Source organism: Anopheles darlingi, chromosome X (genome assembly GCF_943734745.1).
Source record: "Anopheles darlingi chromosome X, idAnoDarlMG_H_01, whole genome shotgun sequence".
NCBI lineage: Eukaryota > Metazoa > Arthropoda > Insecta > Diptera > Culicidae > Anopheles > Anopheles darlingi.
The window spans coordinates 6,080,504-6,101,011 of record NC_064873.1 but is presented as its reverse complement, the minus strand read 5'-3'; the positions used below and the strand labels follow the sequence as shown (position 1 = coordinate 6,101,011).

The 20,508-nt window shown below is 42.5% G+C and overlaps 6 protein-coding genes across 11 annotated transcripts in view; 4 read left to right on the top strand and 2 right to left on the bottom strand.

The window, feature by feature from the left end:
• Positions 1–482: 482 nt before the first annotated feature.
• Positions 483–2,445, top strand: LOC125956608 (non-homologous end-joining factor 1-like). 2 transcript variants are annotated; one of them, XM_049688678.1, is made up of 4 exons: positions 483–687; positions 775–1,090; positions 1,163–1,445; positions 1,515–2,445. In XM_049688678.1, exons 1-4 carry the CDS (start codon positions 532–534, stop codon positions 1,543–1,545), a joined length of 786 nt encoding a protein of 261 aa, XP_049544635.1. In that variant the 5' UTR covers positions 483–531; the 3' UTR covers positions 1,546–2,445. The 2 variants fall into 2 exon arrangements, with proteins under 2 accessions (XP_049544635.1, XP_049544627.1); XM_049688670.1 differs by having other exon boundaries at positions 1,512–2,445.
• On the bottom strand, positions 2,373–4,429 carry LOC125956601 (thioredoxin domain-containing protein 5 homolog). The gene is made up of 2 exons (XM_049688657.1): positions 3,929–4,429; positions 2,373–3,810 (listed from the first exon to the last, which is right to left on the bottom strand). Exons 1-2 carry the CDS (start codon positions 4,099–4,101, stop codon positions 2,676–2,678), a joined length of 1,308 nt encoding a protein of 435 aa, XP_049544614.1. The 5' UTR covers positions 4,102–4,429; the 3' UTR covers positions 2,373–2,675.
• Positions 4,430–5,948: 1,519 nt separating this feature from the next.
• Positions 5,949–7,807, top strand: LOC125950905 (probable nuclear transport factor 2). The gene is made up of 4 exons (XM_049679291.1): positions 5,949–6,194; positions 6,528–6,599; positions 6,750–6,848; positions 7,068–7,807. The coding sequence occupies exons 1-4, from the start codon at positions 6,087–6,089 to the stop codon at positions 7,179–7,181; spliced, it is 393 nt and encodes a 130-aa protein (XP_049535248.1). The 5' UTR covers positions 5,949–6,086; the 3' UTR covers positions 7,182–7,807.
• A 539-nt stretch (positions 7,808–8,346) lies between these two features.
• LOC125950863 (uncharacterized) lies at positions 8,347–10,994 on the bottom strand. 4 transcript variants are annotated; one of them, XM_049679239.1, is made up of 6 exons: positions 10,940–10,994; positions 10,113–10,698; positions 9,828–10,042; positions 9,308–9,751; positions 9,006–9,228; positions 8,347–8,920 (listed from the first exon to the last, which is right to left on the bottom strand). In XM_049679239.1, the coding sequence occupies exons 2-6, from the start codon at positions 10,281–10,283 to the stop codon at positions 8,768–8,770; spliced, it is 1,206 nt and encodes a 401-aa protein (XP_049535196.1). In that variant the 5' UTR covers positions 10,284–10,698; positions 10,940–10,994; the 3' UTR covers positions 8,347–8,767. The 4 variants fall into 4 exon arrangements, with proteins under 4 accessions (XP_049535196.1, XP_049535204.1, XP_049535214.1 ...); XM_049679247.1 differs by lacking the exon at positions 10,940–10,994 and adding an exon at positions 10,840–10,852; XM_049679257.1 differs by lacking the exon at positions 10,940–10,994 and having other exon boundaries at positions 9,308–9,748; positions 10,113–10,754.
• Positions 10,835–19,960, top strand: LOC125950854 (NADPH--cytochrome P450 reductase). Of its 2 annotated transcripts, XM_049679207.1 has the most exons (8): positions 10,835–11,501; positions 16,160–16,402; positions 16,502–16,694; positions 16,782–16,931; positions 17,573–17,697; positions 17,790–18,885; positions 18,950–19,107; positions 19,170–19,960. In XM_049679207.1, exons 2-8 carry the CDS (start codon positions 16,230–16,232, stop codon positions 19,312–19,314), a joined length of 2,040 nt encoding a protein of 679 aa, XP_049535164.1. In that variant the 5' UTR covers positions 10,835–11,501; positions 16,160–16,229; the 3' UTR covers positions 19,315–19,960. The 2 variants fall into 2 exon arrangements, with proteins under 2 accessions (XP_049535164.1, XP_049535174.1); XM_049679217.1 differs by lacking the exons at positions 10,835–11,501; positions 16,160–16,402; positions 16,502–16,694; positions 16,782–16,931 and adding an exon at positions 17,145–17,456.
• Positions 19,961–20,325: 365 nt separating this feature from the next.
• Positions 20,326–20,508, top strand: part of LOC125950885 (RING finger protein 141-like) — a 1,695-nt gene continuing 1,512 nt past the window's right edge. The window contains exon 1 of the mRNA XM_049679269.1: positions 20,326–20,508. This exon is cut by the window's right edge and continues 337 nt beyond it. The gene's annotated coding sequence lies outside the window, so the exon portion shown is untranslated.

Here is a 20,508-nt window from a genome sequence, read left to right as displayed (position 1 = left end):
AATATACAAAAAACAAAAAAGCTATGTTATGGTTTCTTAAACTATTTACTCTAAAAATTTACTTAAAAAACTATTTACTCATTTGTCTGATTTACTGCAAGAGATATATATTCTTTTTGCTTTAAGCCCGTAACATCAGCAAAAAAAGCAATTTTAGCGAAATTGAAAAACATTACTAGGCTTGCTTGATGCGGCTGCGGCGGCGTGAACGAGCAAGCATCCGCAGCATGCTATGTGTGGCTGGCTTTAATGAGGAGTTCTTGTAGATTTTATCTCGCTTGTTTCCCCTCTAGTTTGGAGAGCAAATTTTAAGTAAGTTGCAACAACGTAAAAAAAGCACTAGCTGACGGTGGTTGGAATATATTATTTTTAAATATTTCATCAAATAACGCGTTATCCGCAGATATTGTACCTGCATGTCAGTATACACTGACCGCAACTAACAGTAAATTTTCATTCATCAAATGAGCTGTCGCGGATAATGCAGACAAACCCTATTGCATCAGCGTGCCGAAGGCATTTGTAGCCAGCATGCCGGCTTTCGTTTTGATTAACAACAAATATCACGGAGTGGATTTCTCTCGTGAGCTCGATACGGACCGTGCATACATTAAATGCATACTGTTCGATTTGCAAGCGATATGGTACGAGCGTCTGCCACTGCTGTCCCTAATAGGTCGTGAGAATGTAAGCCACCCAGCAACCGATCTGGTCAATCTTCAGCATCGTACTATTTAGTGAATTGTGGTTCTTAAACTTTCCTTATTCATACAGGAACGCAATCCTATTGTCAGCTACAACGAGGCGCTCATCAACAATACCTTGCTCTCGATTGAGGCAGTTGCATATACTATTGAAGAGACCGAAACGAGAAAGTTGACAGTGAAATATTACGTGTCCGCAACACCGATTACGTTCGTGTTTCAGCTGACGGTTGGTACGGCCGATCAGCTCTCCCTTCACATGATTGTTCCCCTTTGGCGCACTGTATTGCTGCTCGATGGCCAGAAGCGTAACCTGAAGGCGATCATCGAGAAAAAAGATGCTGAGCTGGAGCAGTACCGGCTAGAGGGTGCCGTGCTGAAGCGAAGTAATAGACAGCAACTACCTGATGCTCCTAACGACTGATGGAATGTATCCTTCTGGTTCGTACATTCCTTAGCCACCATGCAGACTAGTAAATTTAACGGAGAGGAATTCGAAAGATATTACATGGACCAGGATGAGCGAACAATTACACGTGAAGATAGAACGATCCTCCAACTGCTGGCAAGATTGACTCATCGGCATCACCTAAAACAAGCGGTGCACTTTGTCGATCGAATCACTGTCGCAGCCAGCGTTGTTCAATCGCCAGATGGCCAGTCCTCCAGCGGGTCGACGGGCGGCACACCAAATAAACGGAAAAAGAGGAAACGACGAGTTATCCCAGGGATTTATCCGATGTAACCGAAGGAAAGGATGCGTTCAAACCATGTCTGTTAACCTCTGGATTCTATTTTCGCTTTCAGCAGTAAGTTTCCGGAGTTGGCAGATCAACAATGAAATAACCACAAGCAGCTCGCCGCGCTCTGAAAACGCTCCAATGGGACTCGGCATCTCTCGGCCTAAAAGGGAATTGACTTGAAACGGACCTAACTGGAATTAAACCATGCAATTATCAACTATGGCATGGTTTACATTGAATTAGCAATTTTAATAGAAAAAAATTGTTTATTCTACTTTCCAATAAGTGCAAGAAACCAATTCATACTGGATCGCCCAAGAAAAGATTTTTTCCTTTCATAAAATAGTAAGTTTCTTAAAAAAATGTTATTTTTTCAATTTTGGAAGCATCAAATTATGTTGATTTAGGTCTTGGCTAACTTGTTAACAATGTACAGATTAACTTTTCGAAATTTGAAAAGGATCTATTCAGTATAAAGTTACTATAAGCACCGCATCTAAAATATTACTTTTGAAAATCTTGGTTGATTTTGTTTCGATTTGTATAAAAAGTTGACTGTTCACCATTCGGAATATTAAAAATAGTATCCTAAAAATAGATTAAATACTTATGACCTCCCTAAGCGACTGCAAAGAACTATACAATATGCCTTTGCCTTGACCATGTTTGGACGCGAGGAAATTTTCGGAAAAGCTATCTTTTTTAGAAATAGTTCGTTCTAAACCGGAAAATCATTAATTATAAGCAGACGACTTATTCAAAAGATGGAGTACTTCAAAAGAATGTACTGTCGTGTTTCGGTTGGGCTATTTATGGGATAGGCGTACTAAATTCTATTTTAATGCCATCCCGAATGCGATCGCGCCATTGAGAATATCAGTATTTAACCCTAAAATTTGTAGCGTGGAACAGTACCAGGTGGTAATACTAAAGGTAATTTTATGATTTAGTTTTATTAGGTCGATGCAAAGGACAGAAATAAAGACAATAATGAGCAACACCACGGTAGCATGAATTACGATTTTAAGGCAACCATAGTCGCTCCGGAACCAGACAAACATGGACCTGTCGTATGACTGGGGGTCGTGATCTGATAGTCGAAAGTCAACCGGACGGGGCGATTTTTTTCTTGACAAAATGCATACTTATTGTGTGAGGTTTCAAACCTGCTGTTCCCCGCTGGTGCCGATTGATGTCCCGGGATAGAAATTGTCTCCCGGGTTCTCTTTTACAGTTCATCATGTTGGCCGGTCAGATTTTGCAAGACGAATTCATATAGATCGTCAAGCGAGCGGTGCCCGTGATATTCCGTGACTTTGACACCGTCGCGGTAAAGGAAGACGGTCGGATATCCGTTGACCTCCTGCTCGCCGCACAGCTCCTTGTTGCCGTCCACGGTGCAGTCCACCTTCGCAATCCGAGCACCATCGCGACCGGTAAACTTCTCCGCCAGCTGCTCCCAGGTCGGTGCCAGTCTCATGCAGTGACCACACCACGGTGCGTAGAACTTGACGACCGTGACGCCTCGAGAGATGGCATGCGCAAAATCGCGCTCACCGAGCTGCAACACCGCCGATGATGAAGTGTTGTCCTTTTCTACTCCTTCCATCTTAGCACTGTCGGCACCATCCGCACTGGCACCTTGGAGACCGCCAGCCATCTGCGACACGTACTGCTTCAGTTCGTTATGCGACCGAGGTCCTGTGTACTTCTCGATCTTCTTGCCATCCTCGATCCATAACAGCGTCGGATATCCCTTGACTTCGAAGTCGGTGCAAATAGGCCTGAAGCGTGTGCAGTCGATCTTCGACACGCGAATGTCGCGCTCGTGCTCGAGCGAAACGGCCAGCTCCTCCCAGGTAGGGGCGAGCTTGGTGCAGTGACCGCACCAAGGCGCATAGAACTTCACGAAGTGTTTGCCGGTGGAGATGTGTTTTGCGAACGTATCTTCGGTTAGCTCGATTAGAGGCGACAGCGGTATCGGCGGCGTGGGAATCTCCTCCTCATTTTCACCATCCATGCCGATGGAGTGTACGTCCCCACTGTCCGCTCCAGCAGCCCTAACTTCCTCATCATCTCTCGATGCAGTTCTCGCCAACTGCGCAGTGAGGAAGGCGTTGAACTGGTCCAGATCACGCCCACCGCGGTATTTGATTCCCCCATCTGATGCGCCTTCACTCACGATTGTACCCATCTTGAACAGCTTTAGTGTCGGGTAGCCGCTAACCTCTTGCTGCGTACAGAGGTCACCGTCCGTGGTGCAGTCGACGCGGGCGATTTTCGCCGAGCTGGCAGAGTTCACGCTATTGCGGGCCTCCGCTAGCTGGGCCCAGATCGGTGCTAGCTTCTTACAGTAGTCACACCTGGCGATTGATTCAAATGTTCCCATTTTTATTTTTGGAATCAAAAAGGGCTCCGGGAGCCATTTTAAAAATAAAAAGCTGATCCTGCGTTCTCCCTTTTCGGTAGCCACACACTTACCATGGTGCATAGAACATAACGAACACATTTTCTGCATCGATTGTCGACTGAAAGTTCTCTTTGGTAAGCTGCACGCTCGCTGTATCCGGGTGACCGGTAGCCACCTTCAGAACCAGCAGCAGCGTTAGCAGGAACCAACGAAAAACCACCACACGGGAAAGCATGGTAAACATAACTGTATTCTCCTATATGTGTGACTGTTTAGTTGTAGACTTTCACTTAATTTAAAACCGGGAAACAGGGAAAAACGATCAGAGGTTCTTCTGCTTCTTATCGGTGGATGAGGTATGTATGGCGTATAGTATGGCGATAAAACACCTTCACATAACTCACACATAAACCAGTGCACACATTCTACACAAACACAGCAGAGTAAAAAGTCTCAATAAGCAAAAGTGCCGGGTTTGGTGCAAAACTTTGACCCTTTTCAAAACCCACTATTACCCAGCTGACCAAAATTGTCCATTTTCACTATGGAATCTGATCTCTATCCGGCGCTAATCAAATTTCCGATAAACCGAAGTAAAAGTAAAGGGTAAAAGACTGGAATAACCCCCTAATCACTTTGAGTTACTAAGTGACCGAAAAATGGCTAATTTTTTTTGATAAAGAGTTGCGTTCTTTATCAAAAAAAATTAGCCATTTTTAAAATATGAGGAAACGGTAAAACGGAAGCGAAACTGAAAAGTGCGAGCGAAAATCCTACTCCAGCCAGCTTCATTCTTTTTTTCCAATCAGCCCCCGGGTGATTGTTCATAATTCTCTTTTTCACAGGGCCAAACGTTTTACACAAAAACACATCTAAAATAACAGTAAAAAATGTAATTTATTATCGTGGTGTTCAGTGGGATATTTAGGTCTTCTTTAAATAGACCATAAGTGTTTTCTTTAGGGATTATCCAAAAGTCGCTTTGATCGCTGGCAGTCATGGTAGAAGCGCAAATTGTCTTTGCTATCCCTATAGCGGTACATAGGTCCATTGCAATACAAGCAGCGGCAGCACGGTTCATGCCGCACTCGCAAATAATGTAGAATGATGTCATTTGGCAGAGATTCTGTGAATACCGAGCGGCACGATAAACAAACACGCGTTCCTGGTACCTTCTTCTGAATGAAGCGGTTATTTACCGCGTCATGCTCCGTCGTGTCCGTGACTTTTACTATTGTTCCTCCGGGTGGATTTTGCACGTATTCATTATTCATCTTGCTTCACCGGAAGAAAACATATTCATTTCGGTTATTATTTTGTAATAAGGTTCGTGGCAACTCCGTTACCTTATGATTCTTACCGTTATGTTTCTGCATGCATCGAATAAACATCCCAATAGATGAATATTGTTTATAACAAGTGGAGATCGGCTGGGAAAAAAGGTTTTGGTGTTGTAAGAAACGATTCTCTGCTTTTTGTGCTTGGGTAGTATTTTAACTGATGAAATAAATGCGTAACAGGCGTCCTATCGGTTTGGCTTAGAAACTTTTATGAAAATTGTTTTCTTTGTCATATTTTTTGTCAGCCGTCCAGGCGCCAGGGTCATGGTACACCGCACCTATTCAGAGTACTTAGTTTAACGTACTCCTAAGAACAGCCATCGTCAGGTATCCGTTATGTTTCTGTAATATATATAAAATACACTACCAACACTCGTTTCTTCGACTAAATCAACTTTATTTGGCAACCTTTTTTCCTAGCCACAGCTGTTCCAAATTAATTTGACAACACCAAACAAGCATCATGCTGAGTTCTATGCTGGTTTATGCAGTGCTACACTTCATTTCTCGGTGACAATAATTTTGTTTCCCTATGTGGATAAATCGCTCTATTTACGTCTCCCGCGTTGGTCCTCTCTATTTTTTTTTTCGTTCATTCTACCGAGCAAGCATCCAAAGAATTCTTAAACAATTTCAAAATGAACTTGTGTTTCAGAATCGCGCTATTGTAAACGCTCGTATATTGAGGGCACATTTGACAATCCGTAAGCGATGGGTTGGGAAGGGGGGATCTGCTTTTTTTAACTCGGCCGTCACCGGAAGAGGGCTAGATGTGCGACGGGTTTTACTGCCTGAGCTAACGGGCCGGGAAAAGTATAATTTGCTAACCCCAACGGTGTTCCTGGTGCAGCTAGTGATAGCAATTGGCACACCAGAGCTTTGATTTAAGATGGCACTAAACCCACAGTACGAAGAAATAGGCAAGGGGTTTGTCACCCAGTACTATGCCCTGTTTGATGACTCAGCACGACGCTCCAGCTTAGTCAATTTATACAACGTGAGTATAAGGATTGTAGTGATTTCCTTGCCTCGATGCCACTCTCTTACCGGCCAACTTGCTACCTTTCTCCATTGGAAGTCATTCGTGTTCTAAGCACTACCCTGCACTACACTAGAAATAGGATATAACCTCACAAAACCTGTTCATCATAGATACTACACTCCTGAGATTTTTAGTGGCCAATGTCGATTATCCGGATCGACATACGGCAAGTTTTCCTATTCTATGCCTTTTTATCACAGTCTAATCAAACAGCTTGGCATGCAGTTCGGCACACCTCATATTCGATAACCATAACTGAAGCATTAGTATCGTTTGTATATTCCGCAGGCCGAACTATCCTTTATGACCTTTGAAGGACAGCAAATTCAGGGAGCAGCTAAAATTTTGGAAAAACTACAGGTATGTTTCGAGAGCATCGATGGCAGTTTGGATAATCTTTTGCTTCGCATCGTGTACTAACACACTGCGAAACGGGTGACCATCGGAATTGTAGGTTTGGAACAGTGGCTCTTTTTAATTGTCAGTTCTCTTAATCACATCTATTTTAAGAGTCTCGCCTTTCAAAACATTAACCGTGTGCTAACAGCCGTCGATTCCCAGCCTATGTTTGACGGTGGTGTGCTCATCAATGTTCTCGGAAGATTACAAGTAAGTGATATTGATAATTTCAACAATAATACAATAATTCATCTATAAATATCGTAGCTGTGTACTCTTTTCTATATACATATTGCATTATATATATATATATATATATATATATATATATATATATATATATATATATATATATATATATATATATATATATATACGCTGTTCCTGCTTCAAAATATCTAATTTTTCTTTTTCTTAAACTTGTTTCAGTGTGACGACGATCCTCCTCATGCATATTCACAAACATTTGTGTTGAAACCGATAGGCACGTCATTTTTTTGTGCTCATGATATTTTCCGGCTTAATATTCACAATTCTGCGTAGAAGTGTATGTTTTGCTCATTTCTATTTTTTATTATACAAGGCGAATCTGTTTGATTTGCCATTGCAACACAATGTTTTATTGAAGCTCTTTAAAAGGTTGGTACGGCTTCGAAAATTAACATTCAGTTGAAGATACGTTAGCTCTTCCGATGGTATTCGTAATCCCTTTCAACATCGTATATAAAAAAAATAGTACGCTGACATTGCTGACCACAGCTAACAACCAGACTCGATCTTGTTTGTTGAACAACATTGCTCTGCGACATGCTTTGCTAGGCTAATTTTGGTATTTATAAAAGATTAGCCTTCCAAATTTATAACAGATAAAAGGTGTCTTTAAACTTTATAGTTTAAACTTTATAACAGGAAAAAAGTTTTTGGAACCAAAATCGGAAAGAAAGTGTAAAGAATGTGTTATATGATTATGATTTGAAGGAAGGCTTTATAGATCAAGATCGTGCTTCTTCATCTGAACAGGGAACATGTGTTGCACTAGATTGCAACCTGGCACAATATGAGAAATTTAGTATCGTGATCTTTGCTGATTATCTGCATGTTTGCCTTTTGTGTTTTGAATAAAATAAACGCTTAAGCAAAAAACCCGCAAAGTGGCGTTTGATTTTGTTCTCTTTGTAAAACAGAGTATAGAGGATATTCGGTAAAGAAATAAAAAAAAGGTAAAGAAGAGGCGGTAGAGAAATGAGCAAAATCCACTCAGTATTAATTGTTTCAAATTAATACTATAAGATAGCCTTTTCAAACATATGAAGTCATTTGATGACTGTTAAGCATTCCAATATACTGTGTGAGGGGCGGTACGGGCAAAGTTTAGTGAAAGACGAAGGAGTTATTCGTCTATTCAGGAATGAAACAAGTTGTGCGCGTTGCCCGAGGACGCGTGACTTTTGCGTAAAATATCGAAGAGGAAAAAGGAAATAAGCGGCCGCGGACTCTGTACAGGTGAGTACCGGCCGTGTGCTGGCACCCTCATTAGCACACACCTACTTACCCAGTTGACCGCAACTGGGCAGGTTAGGCCGTTACAACTGTATGTATTTTGATTGATGCTAGAATTTCGCAACTACAATTACGCGTGCAACATTTTTTGCTGTTTTGTACGTGAATTTGACGAGACAACTAATGTATGTTACTATTAACTGCGTTTATTTGCTTTGTTAAGTACTAATGACTAATGGCCATAACTGGTTAAAGTAAATCGCACGCAGAGATAAATTCCTAACGGTAACATAAAAAGTATTTCGTTTGAAAATATGTGTAAAACGAATGTTAATTTGCTTTGATAATAGAGACAAATGTTGCCTATTATAATCTTCAGCAGCTTCTAGATATCGAACTATATAGTTATTCGAAGCTTAAATGCCTAATGCTGTACAACATTAGTTTGAGACTGGTTCGATTGCCCTGTTCTGGATAGCTTTTGAACACGAAACCTAAATAATTTCAGAAACGTAGGGCTCTTGTAGGGCTGTCGCCGCTTCACTCGTTTGTCTACGTTATTATTCGTTCCACTGTGGCATAAGGAAGATCTTCACTCTTTACGACTAAATGATTTGACATTGTTTCCTTTACTTCCGGTTCTTCAAAGAACGCTGAGTGAACCCTTTCAACGACCGCATAGCCATAGCTCGGTTAAAGTGACGTGCAGTTTTCAGATCTAACTCTTGGCTGTTTGAATTACCATCGCTTGACGAAAGAATCACGTAAAGTACGCACATCACCTTGAACGTATTAGGGAAAAAGAAGATACAATATTTGATAAAACAAATGTTCAAATCAATCACGTTCTGTTTTTGAAAGCCTTACCAGAAAAACGATGATTATAATGGTAAAGATGTGCAGCGAGGATGTTGAGATGTGCTCTACATCCGCGATTGCTTTTTTGATTGGTTCATATTGCGGATACAGTTCCAGCGCTTGGCGCAGATGATTGACCGCTTCCTGGAAGTGACCGTACGCCTTAAAGATTTCTCCTAATGTGAAATACTGTTGCCAAGCACTGCGATCCCTCGGTTGAACTTCTAGAGAGCTATAATTGTTTTATGAAAAAAATAATGGCCACTCAGAGACAAAAGAAAACATATAGAATGATAGTCAAGCCAACATACCGCCTAGTAAGATGAATTGCATCGTCCAGATACTGCAGGTTAAACAGCACTCTTGCGAGATTCAGCAGAACCTCTGCGTTGCTTGGAGCAATGGCAAGCGCCCTTCGAAAGCATTCAATCGAAAGGCGCGCATTGCCCTTTATTCGCCAAAAATTTCCTATCTGATTGTATAGCTGCACCGAGCGGGGTTTCTCACTTTTCGCTTTCCGCAACCGCCGTTCTAAGGCATCAATATTGAAGTTTTTAAATGATTTGTAGCCCTTTTTCTTCAGAAATAGATAGGCTACTTCAGGTTCAGGCACATCCGGATGATTATACCGTTGCGCTATACCAATCAAATCGTCATAGTATGTGAAATTCACTGGTTTGCCGCAATCGAGCTCATCACTTTCGGCACCTGGCACTTCCGTTTCCGATTTCAAGCGCTTTCCAAAGCTGGTGCTGCTAAAAAGCAAACGATGTTAAACAGACGCATTCCAAATGGTAATCAATAAAATGAGTAAAGCATAGTTTAATGTACCTCGTAGCAACATTCAAGAGATGCTTTCCAGATGATTTCCGGATCCATGTGTTATCCCGAAAGCTACTGGCAGTGCTCGTAATGATGTTAAATGTAGAGTCTTCATCCTCGTTTGGAAAAGAGTTTTGCACCAGCTCTTGTACACTTCTGAAATGAAGCGGCGCATCGTTTTCGTCATCTTTGTATAGCGATTCTAATGCGTTTGAGAAAGTTGCCTGCAAATGTACAAAAACATCATGAAAATCATCACGCCTGCCACTGAGTTGAGCTTCTTGAACGACCTACCTTTGACTGGCGATCTCTGAGGGAAGTAACACAAATTATTTTTCCTTCCTCTGAATTGAGCTTCCACAGCGTAGAGGTTCTTGAGTTTGTTGTTATGATCTGCATACATACGATGTATGCCAATCCATAGTAAAGTACTACTTTTCTTTCACACATTTTGATAGATGACATGATTCTTTGATGTTATGCCACGGCCCGAAACCGCGAGTTTGCCATATTCGTCTTAATTCCTCACTAGTTGTCCAGTTATATCGTTATCGTCCGTACTCGCACGTTTTCAACTACCGTCACTTCACAACAAATTATATGTATACGCACTATCGTTTCTTAACTATGGTGGGGAATACCCTAAGTTGACAAACACTGGCTGCGTTGATAGAACTTGTTCGATACTGTAAATTAGAATAATTTCGGAGTCCCGGCAATTTCGCACCATAATTATTTCGCCTTCAGATGCTATTGTTAAGAACGGTTGTGCGTGAGGAAAGTGGAGAAGGGGTTTGAGTACTTTTGCCCCGCATGACTTATCGTTGAACTGTCACACACATCTTTCATCGCACTGGTGGCTTCTCGAGCTGTTGCGCTACTGGAAAGAAACAAAAACAAATGCACGATAGAGATAGCTGAATATGACATGTCGTCGATAAAAAAAAAAATCTTCGAAAAGAATCACAATTGATTTGGTGAGAAATTTTTAGAAACAATTGAGTGCTTTTTTTCTTGTAACATGCGTGGTGACTGGAATCTGTCGAATGCTGCTGAACCGTCATGCACGTATTCGACCAGTGAATTCTATTTCGACAGCTAGATAGCGTCTTAACACATACCACTGCTGTTGGCCTACGAAGGCCAAATACATCGAGGCATTATGCTGTCGTCACCGCTTCATGGTTGAAGTGTGCTCTCGCTATAGAGGAGCGTTTCGCGGAAAGTGAGTGGAAGCTGTTCAATTGTCGTAATCAAGATTGTTCACGTAGTTACTGTTCCCAAAAAGTTCTCGTCTGCATTGACGATCGCAACGTGATGGTGATTTAGCCCGTTCTTAAAAGCCTAACAATCCATCCCGGAAGTCCACGCGATGTTATGATCGTGCAAGGTTCAGTATTGCCTGTCATTGACGTGCGTTTTATTTGAAGCACTTCCCGAGGAAACGTTTACATGCGGTTGCATGCTACACGACCTTATCTACTATCAACCCAAGGAACTACTCAGGTGAAAAAATCGCCTTGTATCGAACTATCATTTACTCTATCTCATTTGCTCAATAGCTGTGATCTTACGCGAGTGATTTCTATTGTTGTACGCGCCCAGGTACTTATCCAGTTGAGCCCCTGTGTATTGGTGAACATTTCGTGATTTCGAAAACGATTTCAGTTCCCTGTTTCACAGGTAAGTCCTATCGTTTTACCATCTTTTACAGACGCAAAAATTGAATTTGGTAGACTAACTTTTGAGAACAAAACCGTTCGTGTTTAACATTCGACATGGTAATGATGAAAGCAAAGAGCAAAACGAAGGCAGCGATAAGATTAGTACAACCGGAGCTCGAATTCACTGTAATCGAATCCGGATTTTAAAGCCGTTGCAATGGGGAGGGCCGATAGATGTCGTTATCATTAACGGCGGTTTTGTCGTTATCGTTAATCGAGTGATAAGAATTTAAAAAAAACAACAACACATTCCACGGCGAGAATTTGAAGTGACAAAAGAGATTTTTATAAATTGTAAATCGCGATCGCGATAATCATTGGTTCAATACTGAGTTTAAGAAGGATATGCTCCTAAGATATCGAATCTCAACCATTAGTACTATTTTAAGACAATGTATGATTTTTTCCAGCGGTTTGTTTGGTATTAAGATATTTGTCTATTTATCCATACAACCAGCTGGTCAATTTCGTACTAACACTCGCTCTCGCGCCCCTATATATGTAAAAAATATCTGTTTTGTACATACTGGAGTTGGAAAAATTGCGAGAGGAGACGAGACCAGACATTGCATTAGACGACGAAATGTGCGAGTCACCGTTACGCGTCAAATTACTCGACCATATCAAACAAGGGATGGAAAGTAGGAGGGGTTAAACTTGTTGATACGTGTCTGGCGGGACATATGCTTCATTCATTTACTGCGAGCAGCGTACTAATGCTCAAACGACTTAAGAAAAGAGTAGGGTTACCTGAAAACCAGTATCAGATATTTTATATCTCCTGACGTTTCTTTCTCTCTTTCCTCCCCCCTCTCTTTCTCTCTCTCTCTCTCTCTCTCTCTCTCTCTCTCTATCTATCTATCTATCTCTCTCGGATTATGCAAGTTAGTGCAAATATGCCTTGGTTAATGCTTCGCTTGTCGCAACTATACGCAATATAATTTCGAAGCTGGCTCGGCACAGAACTTAGTCAACCGCAGCTGGTTCTTTCTGGTTAAGCTTGTTGGTAGCTCCGGTTTGCGCGTTGGGCGGATCCTTACTGTGCGCAGAATGGTGATTGCCTCGGTGCGATGATCATGCTAACACTTCATCGTCTTCCTGTTGTATCCTAGCAGAATACGGCAGTTGGTGTTGTAGAAATGACAGTGTCGAATCAGCACATTTAGAGCTCATCCAAACCTTTTTGTTTACTCTTTGAGCAATAGCAAAATGTTGGTTGTTCAGATTTACGATGCTCGCTTCACGCTCTGACTTGCGGTCGTGCAACAGTCGTTTCTAACATCATTATCAAGGCTCCTGTTCGAATTGATTTTATGCTAATTGATTATTGCCCCAACTGGAACGCAAATGAAGTCGACCAACCGTCGACTTGTCTTTTGCGTGCGCATCAGTCAGGAAAAGTAAGCTTTGCAGGCCGAACTCGTTGCTTAACTGATCGGTGGGGGTCTGGCCAGTGTACCAACCTCACTAGCAAATTGAAAATTCTAGAATGTTAATTAATTGGTCTGCACTATTGAGGCAACCAGGTACTGAACCGAGCACCCCGGGCTGGTCAGCAACAGTACAAGGAAGCAGTTAAATCCAATTCATTACCGATTTTAAACGACTGTTTTATTCTTGTAAGTAGCGGCGTGAAGTATGATTTTAAGTAACGGGTGCCGGCACTATCCTGTGTTGTTGGTGTTCCTGTGCCTGTAAATGCTGTAAATTCTTATAGTTTATTTTGGGCCAAATTCTTTTAGATTTTGCTTTTATTGTTTTACCTAAAAGAGACCTAGAGTAAATACCCGTTGGGCATAAGTAAATCTTCGTGGAATAGTCTCAACATTAAATTTATCGATTGGCTTAACTAATCGATTGATCAAATAGAAGATATCCTTTTGGGTTATGAATTCAAAGCAGTTCTAGAGAAAGTTGGCGTTCCATGAGCGAGATACCACTAGCCCATACTTTGTACAGCATTTGTTCTAGCGCAACTATACATACAAACCGACAAAACATACTCCAAAGAACTTAATATTATTGATTTTTCCACCCCTACTCTCCACTCCCCCAGTCACTGAGCAACATGCAATTCTCTTTTGGGGTCTCTAGACGATCGGCTCAATTTGGTCCGATTTAGTAATGATACAGGGCGCTATCAGAGGCACCAGATGTTTCGAACAGTGATCGTCATGATGCTCCTTTTTTTAAATTACATCTCCCACTCAGCAACACCAAGGCGTTATCAGCGAAAGACTCACACACCGACCGCACGCTGTTGTCGCGCAATGACGAAGTTTATTCGATATCTAATCAGTGCAAAGCTACGCTAGGCTCGACTTTGCAATTACTTAGACATGTTGGGCAATCGACCTCGGTCAGCTACACGTGCATACGTGTGCGTTCGCTTTTTATGCTGAGTAATGCAGCGTTAGCGGAAATCGCGCAGATAAATATATGTCGTGATTTGTTTAGTAAATCCCCCGTACCTGTGGTGTGCAATGCTAGGCATGCTGTCTGCTAAAGATGCTTTAGCGGAACCTCTAGTAATGTTTTGCTCATCTCAGGGCGCAGAGTCTCGTCTTGCTAGCGCGTGGACAAGACGAGAAGCTTCTCGCGATTTTTTTGGTTTCCGACCGAAAAAAGAAAGAGGTAGAAGTAGAGAGAAGGAGCGAAAGAGAAAGAGAGAAAGAGAGAGAGAGAGAGAGAGAGAGAGAGAGAGAGAGCGAATAAAAAAAGAGAAACAGGTTGGAATATTATTCCACAGCATATGGTATTCACACATAATGGTTTTTGCAAACGCGGCAACCACTCTGGCGGGGGGAGAGTGCGTTAGTAGTAGAAAACAGGGCAATGGTAGTAGTAAGCGCGACCGCGTGGAGCTATCGCTGTTTTGCAGCTTTGACGTCCTCGAAAGACAGCCAGCTTACAGCGCCACGAACACACCAGCATTCTGCCGATGGGTTAATGTAATTGCTGCGATAAACCTGCGGCAGTGAAACAGCAGAAAACAGCAGAGAGGCAACATGGAAGAAGCAGTTCGTGTGGTGGTATTGGACTGTGGTAATCGCACCCGCCACAGCCGTCGTCGCTACCAAAAGCGGTGTGTAAATACACGATGTGTCGTGTGTGTCTTCCAGCGCCACCTTGAGGTGAGCAGCGAGGCCACGCGCTCCGGGTTTTTGTTGCGCAGGGTACCTCGGCTTCGAATGGTAAGCACTCAGGCGCGCCTTTTAGTACGTTTAGTGTGCTCGACGATCGCAGACCGGCGCGCGCGCGGCACTAGTGCATCGAGTAGCATCAATTATTACACAACTACACCGCACGCGCTTCGTTTAATATCACGGCATCAACAACGGATACCGAGTGACCATCAAGTAGTAATCGGTGGGGACAGTGTGAATCGGTGGGACGGTATCAGAACCCAAATTACTCTCACCAACCAAGCGAATTGAGTGCATTGGACACGACACGACGTTGTTTTTGCAGAGTTTAGCCGCAGCCGCATGTGTGATCAGTGATCAAAGGGGTGTCAAAGGAGTTGTTTTTGTGAGAGAAGGTGAGAAAAGGAAAAGCTTTGAACATCGTTTTTTCGCTATAGGTTTAGCCAACAAACGTATCGCGCATGAATAGGTAGATCACCTCAGTAGCGTCTTGACGCACGCTACGGCGCACACTATCAAAGTGAATGAGCAGATACGTATGTTCGCAATAGCCCCCCCAAGGTCAGAACTGGATAGTGCTGTGACGCCAATTGTATATGAGGGTAGGTCGCTATGGTGATATGACATCCACGAGGGATCCTCAGCATGTCAGTAGTTCGTCCGCTCAGCGGTTATGATTTTACAAAAAAATCATCTGCGTCAAAAAATCATACCTTCTACCAACATATTGCAACAGCACCACCGCACTGATATGCCATGTATTACATCAATCAAGCCGAGCCCGTGAAACCGGTAAAAGTATTTTGCGAAAGCAACGGCAAGGCATATCCGCCGTGACAGCATTACGCACTTGTTACGCCATCGAATGACAGTCTCAGCAAAGGAACTAAAACGATAATAATCTAGTTTGAACGTACCCATAGGCAACGCTAGATACATCATCCATCCCGATGGGTCATAGGGATGATGACTGGGCAAAAAGATACCATGAAACATTCGTGTACCTATCTGACCTTGATTGTACGAGTTTACGGCATATGAAAGCCCGCAGACACAGCAGAGTCGGCGGCAGAGCTGGTCAATAATGTGTAATTGACAGTCCAATTCACTGTGCGGATTTGTTACTGGTTGTTGCCTTCCTGTCTTGTAGATAGTGCCTTGGTAAAGGGAACCCGAGTACATATTGGTCGAGCCGGAACGTCCAGTTTCGGTTAAGGTCAAAATAATTCAGGGTAGATGACTACATTTCTCTTCTCGCTCGTTGTGAAGGCCAAAAAGATCATTGTCATGCTGTAGTGATCAAGCGCGCCTCACGGTCATAGGAATTGATTTCTGCGACCACAACACTGCGGTTATACTCTATCTATTGCTCAATGAACTGTACATCCGATATCTACCGGAGTAGAGTGAAAGTTTGCGTTTAAGGTTATTTTAAGTATATTTCACTCATCAAAAAGTATTACTTTCCCAGTGTAATATTGGTTCTTAGCGGCAGCAATCCCTCGACAACTTACAGCATCTGGAGAGTTTGAGGCGTGAAAATGGATACTCATACCGAGGCGGAACTGCCAGCGGCGACCATGGCCGATGAACCGTTCCTTGGTCCTCTGGACATCATTCTGCTACTCAGCCTTGTTGCTGGTGCTGCCTGGTATCTGCTTAGGTCAAAGAAGAATGATACCACTTCCACACAGTTTAAATCCTATTCCATCCAGTAAGTGCATGCTAAATTCCGTCGCGAATCCAATCGCAATGTCTGTACCCGTTGCTGTTTCAATAATTAACCTCGTAAATCTTCTTACGCATCGATTAGACCGACAACGGTAAACACGATGGCGGTTGTAGAAAACTCATTCATTAAAAAGCTGCAATCTTCGGGTCGCCGGCTGGTAGTGTTCTATGGTTCGCAGACAGGAACGGCTGAAGAATTTGCCGGACGACTGGCTAAAGAAGGTATACGTTACCAGATGAAGGGAATGGTAGCCGACCCGGAGGAGTGTAATATGGTAGGCCAAGCAATAGCGTTACCAATCCCGTGAATTAAGGGAAACTCCCCTTCCTGATAACTCGTTTGTTATATGTGCAATCCCCAGGAAGAGTTGCTTCTACTGAAGGATATCGACAAGTCGCTAGCTGTGTTCTGTCTAGCAACGTATGGCGAAGGAGATCCGACCGATAATTGCATGGAATTTTACGATTGGATTCAAAACAACGACCTGGACCTTACTGGCTTAAACTACTCGGTAAGTTAAACAGTTGGAACATGAGAATTCGGGTCACCTAAAACGATTTATTCAAGTAGTTAGGAGTGTTGCGCAATCTTATTCAACTGCATGATTCGAGCAGTATTGGTGCGTGGCCATTTTTTTGTTGGTTTTGCTGCTGTTGGTTGTGCGGCTGTCAAATCATTTACCCAGTTCTTTGACGGCGGCATGCTCGTTTAGTTTAGTGTCAATTCTTGGCCCATCGTCGATAGGCTCAACCTACTGTTTTTTTTTTTCTAAATTCAACTGATTCACGTGCATCAAGACTATCCTCAAAATCAAGAAGCCCGTTACGTGTTAAGTCCGGTCTACCCGGAAACAGCAAGCCACATGAAGTGTTTCCCACTACCCTCTCGATGTCATTGGCAATGGACTATACTCCAGCAATACACCTTAATGCACTTCGAGTCAATGCAACATACGCACCGGTGCTGGCAAAGATTTCTAACCGTTAGTGTGCTAACTAGTGTAAATCGAATAATGCACGCAATCAAGTATCAACAGGTAGTCTTTGGTGTTTGTGCTTAGCGTTATGCAACATTCCTATCTCGATCTTTTTTTTTAATCTTCAATAAGCATTTGTGTGTATGCATCATCTTCCTCCAATTGTCCTTCCGTAGGTGTTTGGTCTTGGCAACAAAACTTATGAGCATTACAACAAAGTTGGCATATACGTCGATAAACGACTAGAAGAACTTGGAGCCACCCGGGTCTTCGAGCTCGGATTAGGGGATGACGATGCAAAGTGAGTAAAATTTCTGATTGCGTTTGATTTTATTCGCACAGACTCCAGTATCCAAAATTTATACGATAATTTCTTATTCTCAATATCCACAGCATTGAAGATTACTTCATTACATGGAAGGAAAAGTTTTGGCCCACCGTTTGTGATTACTTTGGCATCGAGAGCACGGGTGAAGATGTGCTAATGCGCCAGTATCGGTTATTAGAACAACCGGAGGTTAGCACAGATCGTATCTACACAGGTGAAGTAGCACGTCTACACTCCCTGCAAACACAGCGACCGCCGTTCGATGCAAAGAATCCATTCTTAGCACCAATCAAGGTGAACCGAGAGCTACACAAAGCAGGTGGACGATCATGCATGCACATCGAATTTGACATAGAAGGGTCCAAAATGCGCTACGAGGCGGGAGACCATCTCGCCATGTACCCAGTGAATAATCGTGATCTTGTAGAGAGGCTCGGCAAACTGTGTAACGCTGACTTGGATACAGTGTTTTCGCTTATCAACACCGACACGGACAGCAGCAAAAAACATCCATTTCCGTGTCCGACTACTTATCGCACCGCACTCACACATTACCTGGAGATAACTGCACTCCCCCGTACCCATATTCTTAAAGAACTGGCTGAGTACTGCTCAGAGACGAAAGATAAGGAGTTTCTACGCTTCATTTCGTCTACCGCCGTCGATGGTAAGGCGAAGTATCAAGAGTGGATTCAGGACAGCTGCCGTAATGTAGTGCACGTGCTGGAGGATATACCTTCGTGTCAGCCGCCGATTGATCATATCTGTGAGCTGTTACCGCGATTGCAGCCACGTTATTACTCAATATCGTCATCGTCAAAGATCCACCCGACCACTGTGCATGTTACTGCCGTACTAGTGCGTTACGAAACAAAGACGGGGCGTGTGAATAAGGGCGTTGCGACCACATTCCTCTCAGAAAAGCATCCAGGGGAAGGCGAAGAGCAACCAAGGGTGCCGATATTTATTCGGAAAAGTCAATTCCGGCTTCCACCCAAACCGGAAACTCCAATCATTATGGTCGGCCCCGGTACCGGTATTGCGCCTTTCCGAGGTTTTATACAAGAGCGTGACTTCAATCAACAAGAAGGCAAAAACATCGGTCAAACAATACTGTACTTTGGTTGCAGAAAGCGCACTGAAGACTACATATACGAGAATGTATGTTTTATTTCGTCCCTGCGAAAAGTTACACTTACTTACGATCTATCTTATCGATACACAGGAACTAGAGGATTATGAAAAACGTGGCATCGTCCACCTGAGAGTCGCATTCTCACGTGACCAGGAAAAGAAAATTTACGTTACGCACTTGCTGGAGCAAGATACCGATCTCATTTGGAATGTGATAGGTGAAAACAAGGGCCACTTTTATATTTGCGGGTAAGCTGTTCATCAATTAGATACAATATGAATTCTACTTACTAGATTATTGATACTTGCAGTGATGCTAAAAATATGGCGACTGATGTACGAAACATTCTGCTCCAAGTAATCCGGACAAAGGGTGGACTTAGCGAGGTGGAAGCCCAGCAATACATCAAGAAAATGGAGGCACAAAAAAGATACTCAGCCGATGTGTGGAGCTAATAATGTTGTCCTTTGTCAACAGGCCTGCTTCATGCTATTTCTGCGTCTATCTACTATTTTCTCGTTACATCTTTTAGTTGCAAAGCTAATTTCGTGCAACAGAAACAATCACGTCCCTGCGCAATTAACAACGCATTGTCTACCGATTCTATTGTACTACTTTTCCAAAGACTTGCCATAATATTTTATGATAAAAATATGGCCTATGTCATGGCTTACTATGCCTAGAGCTTTATCCTTTCCATTCATGTATCGTGCTAATTGGCGTGTGTTTAGCTGAATTGAATGAGTTTTTCTTTTTATTTTCACTGGTCGAACTCATTGGGTTTTTCTTTATCTTTCACACATGTTTTTACACGTACAGAACGAAATGTTGGTGGCAGCGTTCCACATGTGTCCATACCAGTGAGGTGGTTTTGGAGGTTTTTTCTAATTTTAATTTCCTGATATAACTGTTGCGGGGCACATACGTTAAACTATAAAGCTTGTGCGGGAAAATAATTATTAACTTTTTATATTCATAATCTATAGCTTACGAGAGCATGAGTTGTTGGATAGGCTACTGTCCATAGTAGGTGTTGAGTGAATAAAAATCAATAGTAAAGCTGTTTAAAAAAGCAATAAAACATGTAAATTCATAACCATGGTATAATGACTTTTATTTATGCATTATTCTCATTATTTAGTAAGTTAGAATGATCTCCAACCGTTATAACAATAACAGCCAGCATTTTGATTTAGACTGCATTTGTGCCACATCATGAATGGAACGGGTCCCAAATGTGCTGCAACGCTGCAAGATTTTTCCCAATCCAGTAAGTGCTATCGAAAGAAATTTTATATCATATTTAGCTGTTGAACAGTTGAATCCCAACCGGGAAAAGTTGGGGTGATCCGGTGTTCGTACAAAGCTGTCACGTACAGTTATGCGTTATCTCGTGTATCCATGCACACAGCTTCCGTCGTCTAGCTGTCGTGACATCGACAAAGTGTAAAGGCAGGACACATGAAGTATAAATTCTAGCGTAAACACAAAATGTAGTACCAAAAAGTTTACGCTTGCCGTTTACACGCTATCAAAAGATTATAGACCTGCGGAGCGTGAAACCAAACGAAAACGCTGTTGGCCATCGTTTGGGAAGGCTATATGTTCTTTTTGTGGTTTGCATCAATAGTGAGCGTTCATTGCTAAAC

Excerpts from the sequence above, each read along its gene's own strand:
- LOC125956608 (XM_049688670.1), top strand. The coding sequence starts at position 532 with ATGCCGGCTTTCGTTTTGATTAACAACAAATATCACGGAGTGGATTTC. Across the intron at positions 1,091-1,162 it reads GGGTGCCGTGCTGAAGCGAA|CCACCATGCAGACTAGTAAA; the intron begins GTAATAGACAGC and ends TACATTCCTTAG. Across the intron at positions 1,446-1,511 it reads ATCCCAGGGATTTATCCGAT|CAGTAAGTTTCCGGAGTTGG; the intron begins GTAACCGAAGGA and ends TTTCGCTTTCAG.
- LOC125956601 (XM_049688657.1), bottom strand. The coding sequence starts at position 4,101 with ATGTTTACCATGCTTTCCCGTGTGGTGGTTTTTCGTTGGTTCCTGCTA. Across the intron at positions 3,811-3,928 it reads GTTATGTTCTATGCACCATG|GTGTGACTACTGTAAGAAGC; the intron begins GTAAGTGTGTGG and ends ATCAATCGCCAG.
- LOC125950905 (XM_049679291.1), top strand. The coding sequence starts at position 6,087 with ATGGCACTAAACCCACAGTACGAAGAAATAGGCAAGGGGTTTGTCACC. Across the intron at positions 6,600-6,749 it reads AAATTTTGGAAAAACTACAG|AGTCTCGCCTTTCAAAACAT; the intron begins GTATGTTTCGAG and ends ATCTATTTTAAG. Across the intron at positions 6,849-7,067 it reads ATGTTCTCGGAAGATTACAA|TGTGACGACGATCCTCCTCA; the intron begins GTAAGTGATATT and ends AACTTGTTTCAG.
- LOC125950863 (XM_049679239.1), bottom strand. The coding sequence starts at position 10,283 with ATGTCATCTATCAAAATGTGTGAAAGAAAAGTAGTACTTTACTATGGA. Across the intron at positions 9,229-9,307 it reads GCAATTCATCTTACTAGGCG|CTCTCTAGAAGTTCAACCGA; the intron begins GTATGTTGGCTT and ends AAACAATTATAG. Across the intron at positions 8,921-9,005 it reads TTATAATCATCGTTTTTCTG|GTGATGTGCGTACTTTACGT; the intron begins GTAAGGCTTTCA and ends AATACGTTCAAG.
- LOC125950854 (XM_049679207.1), top strand. The coding sequence starts at position 16,230 with ATGGATACTCATACCGAGGCGGAACTGCCAGCGGCGACCATGGCCGAT. Across the intron at positions 16,403-16,501 it reads TTTAAATCCTATTCCATCCA|ACCGACAACGGTAAACACGA; the intron begins GTAAGTGCATGC and ends CGCATCGATTAG. Across the intron at positions 19,108-19,169 it reads GGCCACTTTTATATTTGCGG|TGATGCTAAAAATATGGCGA; the intron begins GTAAGCTGTTCA and ends TGATACTTGCAG.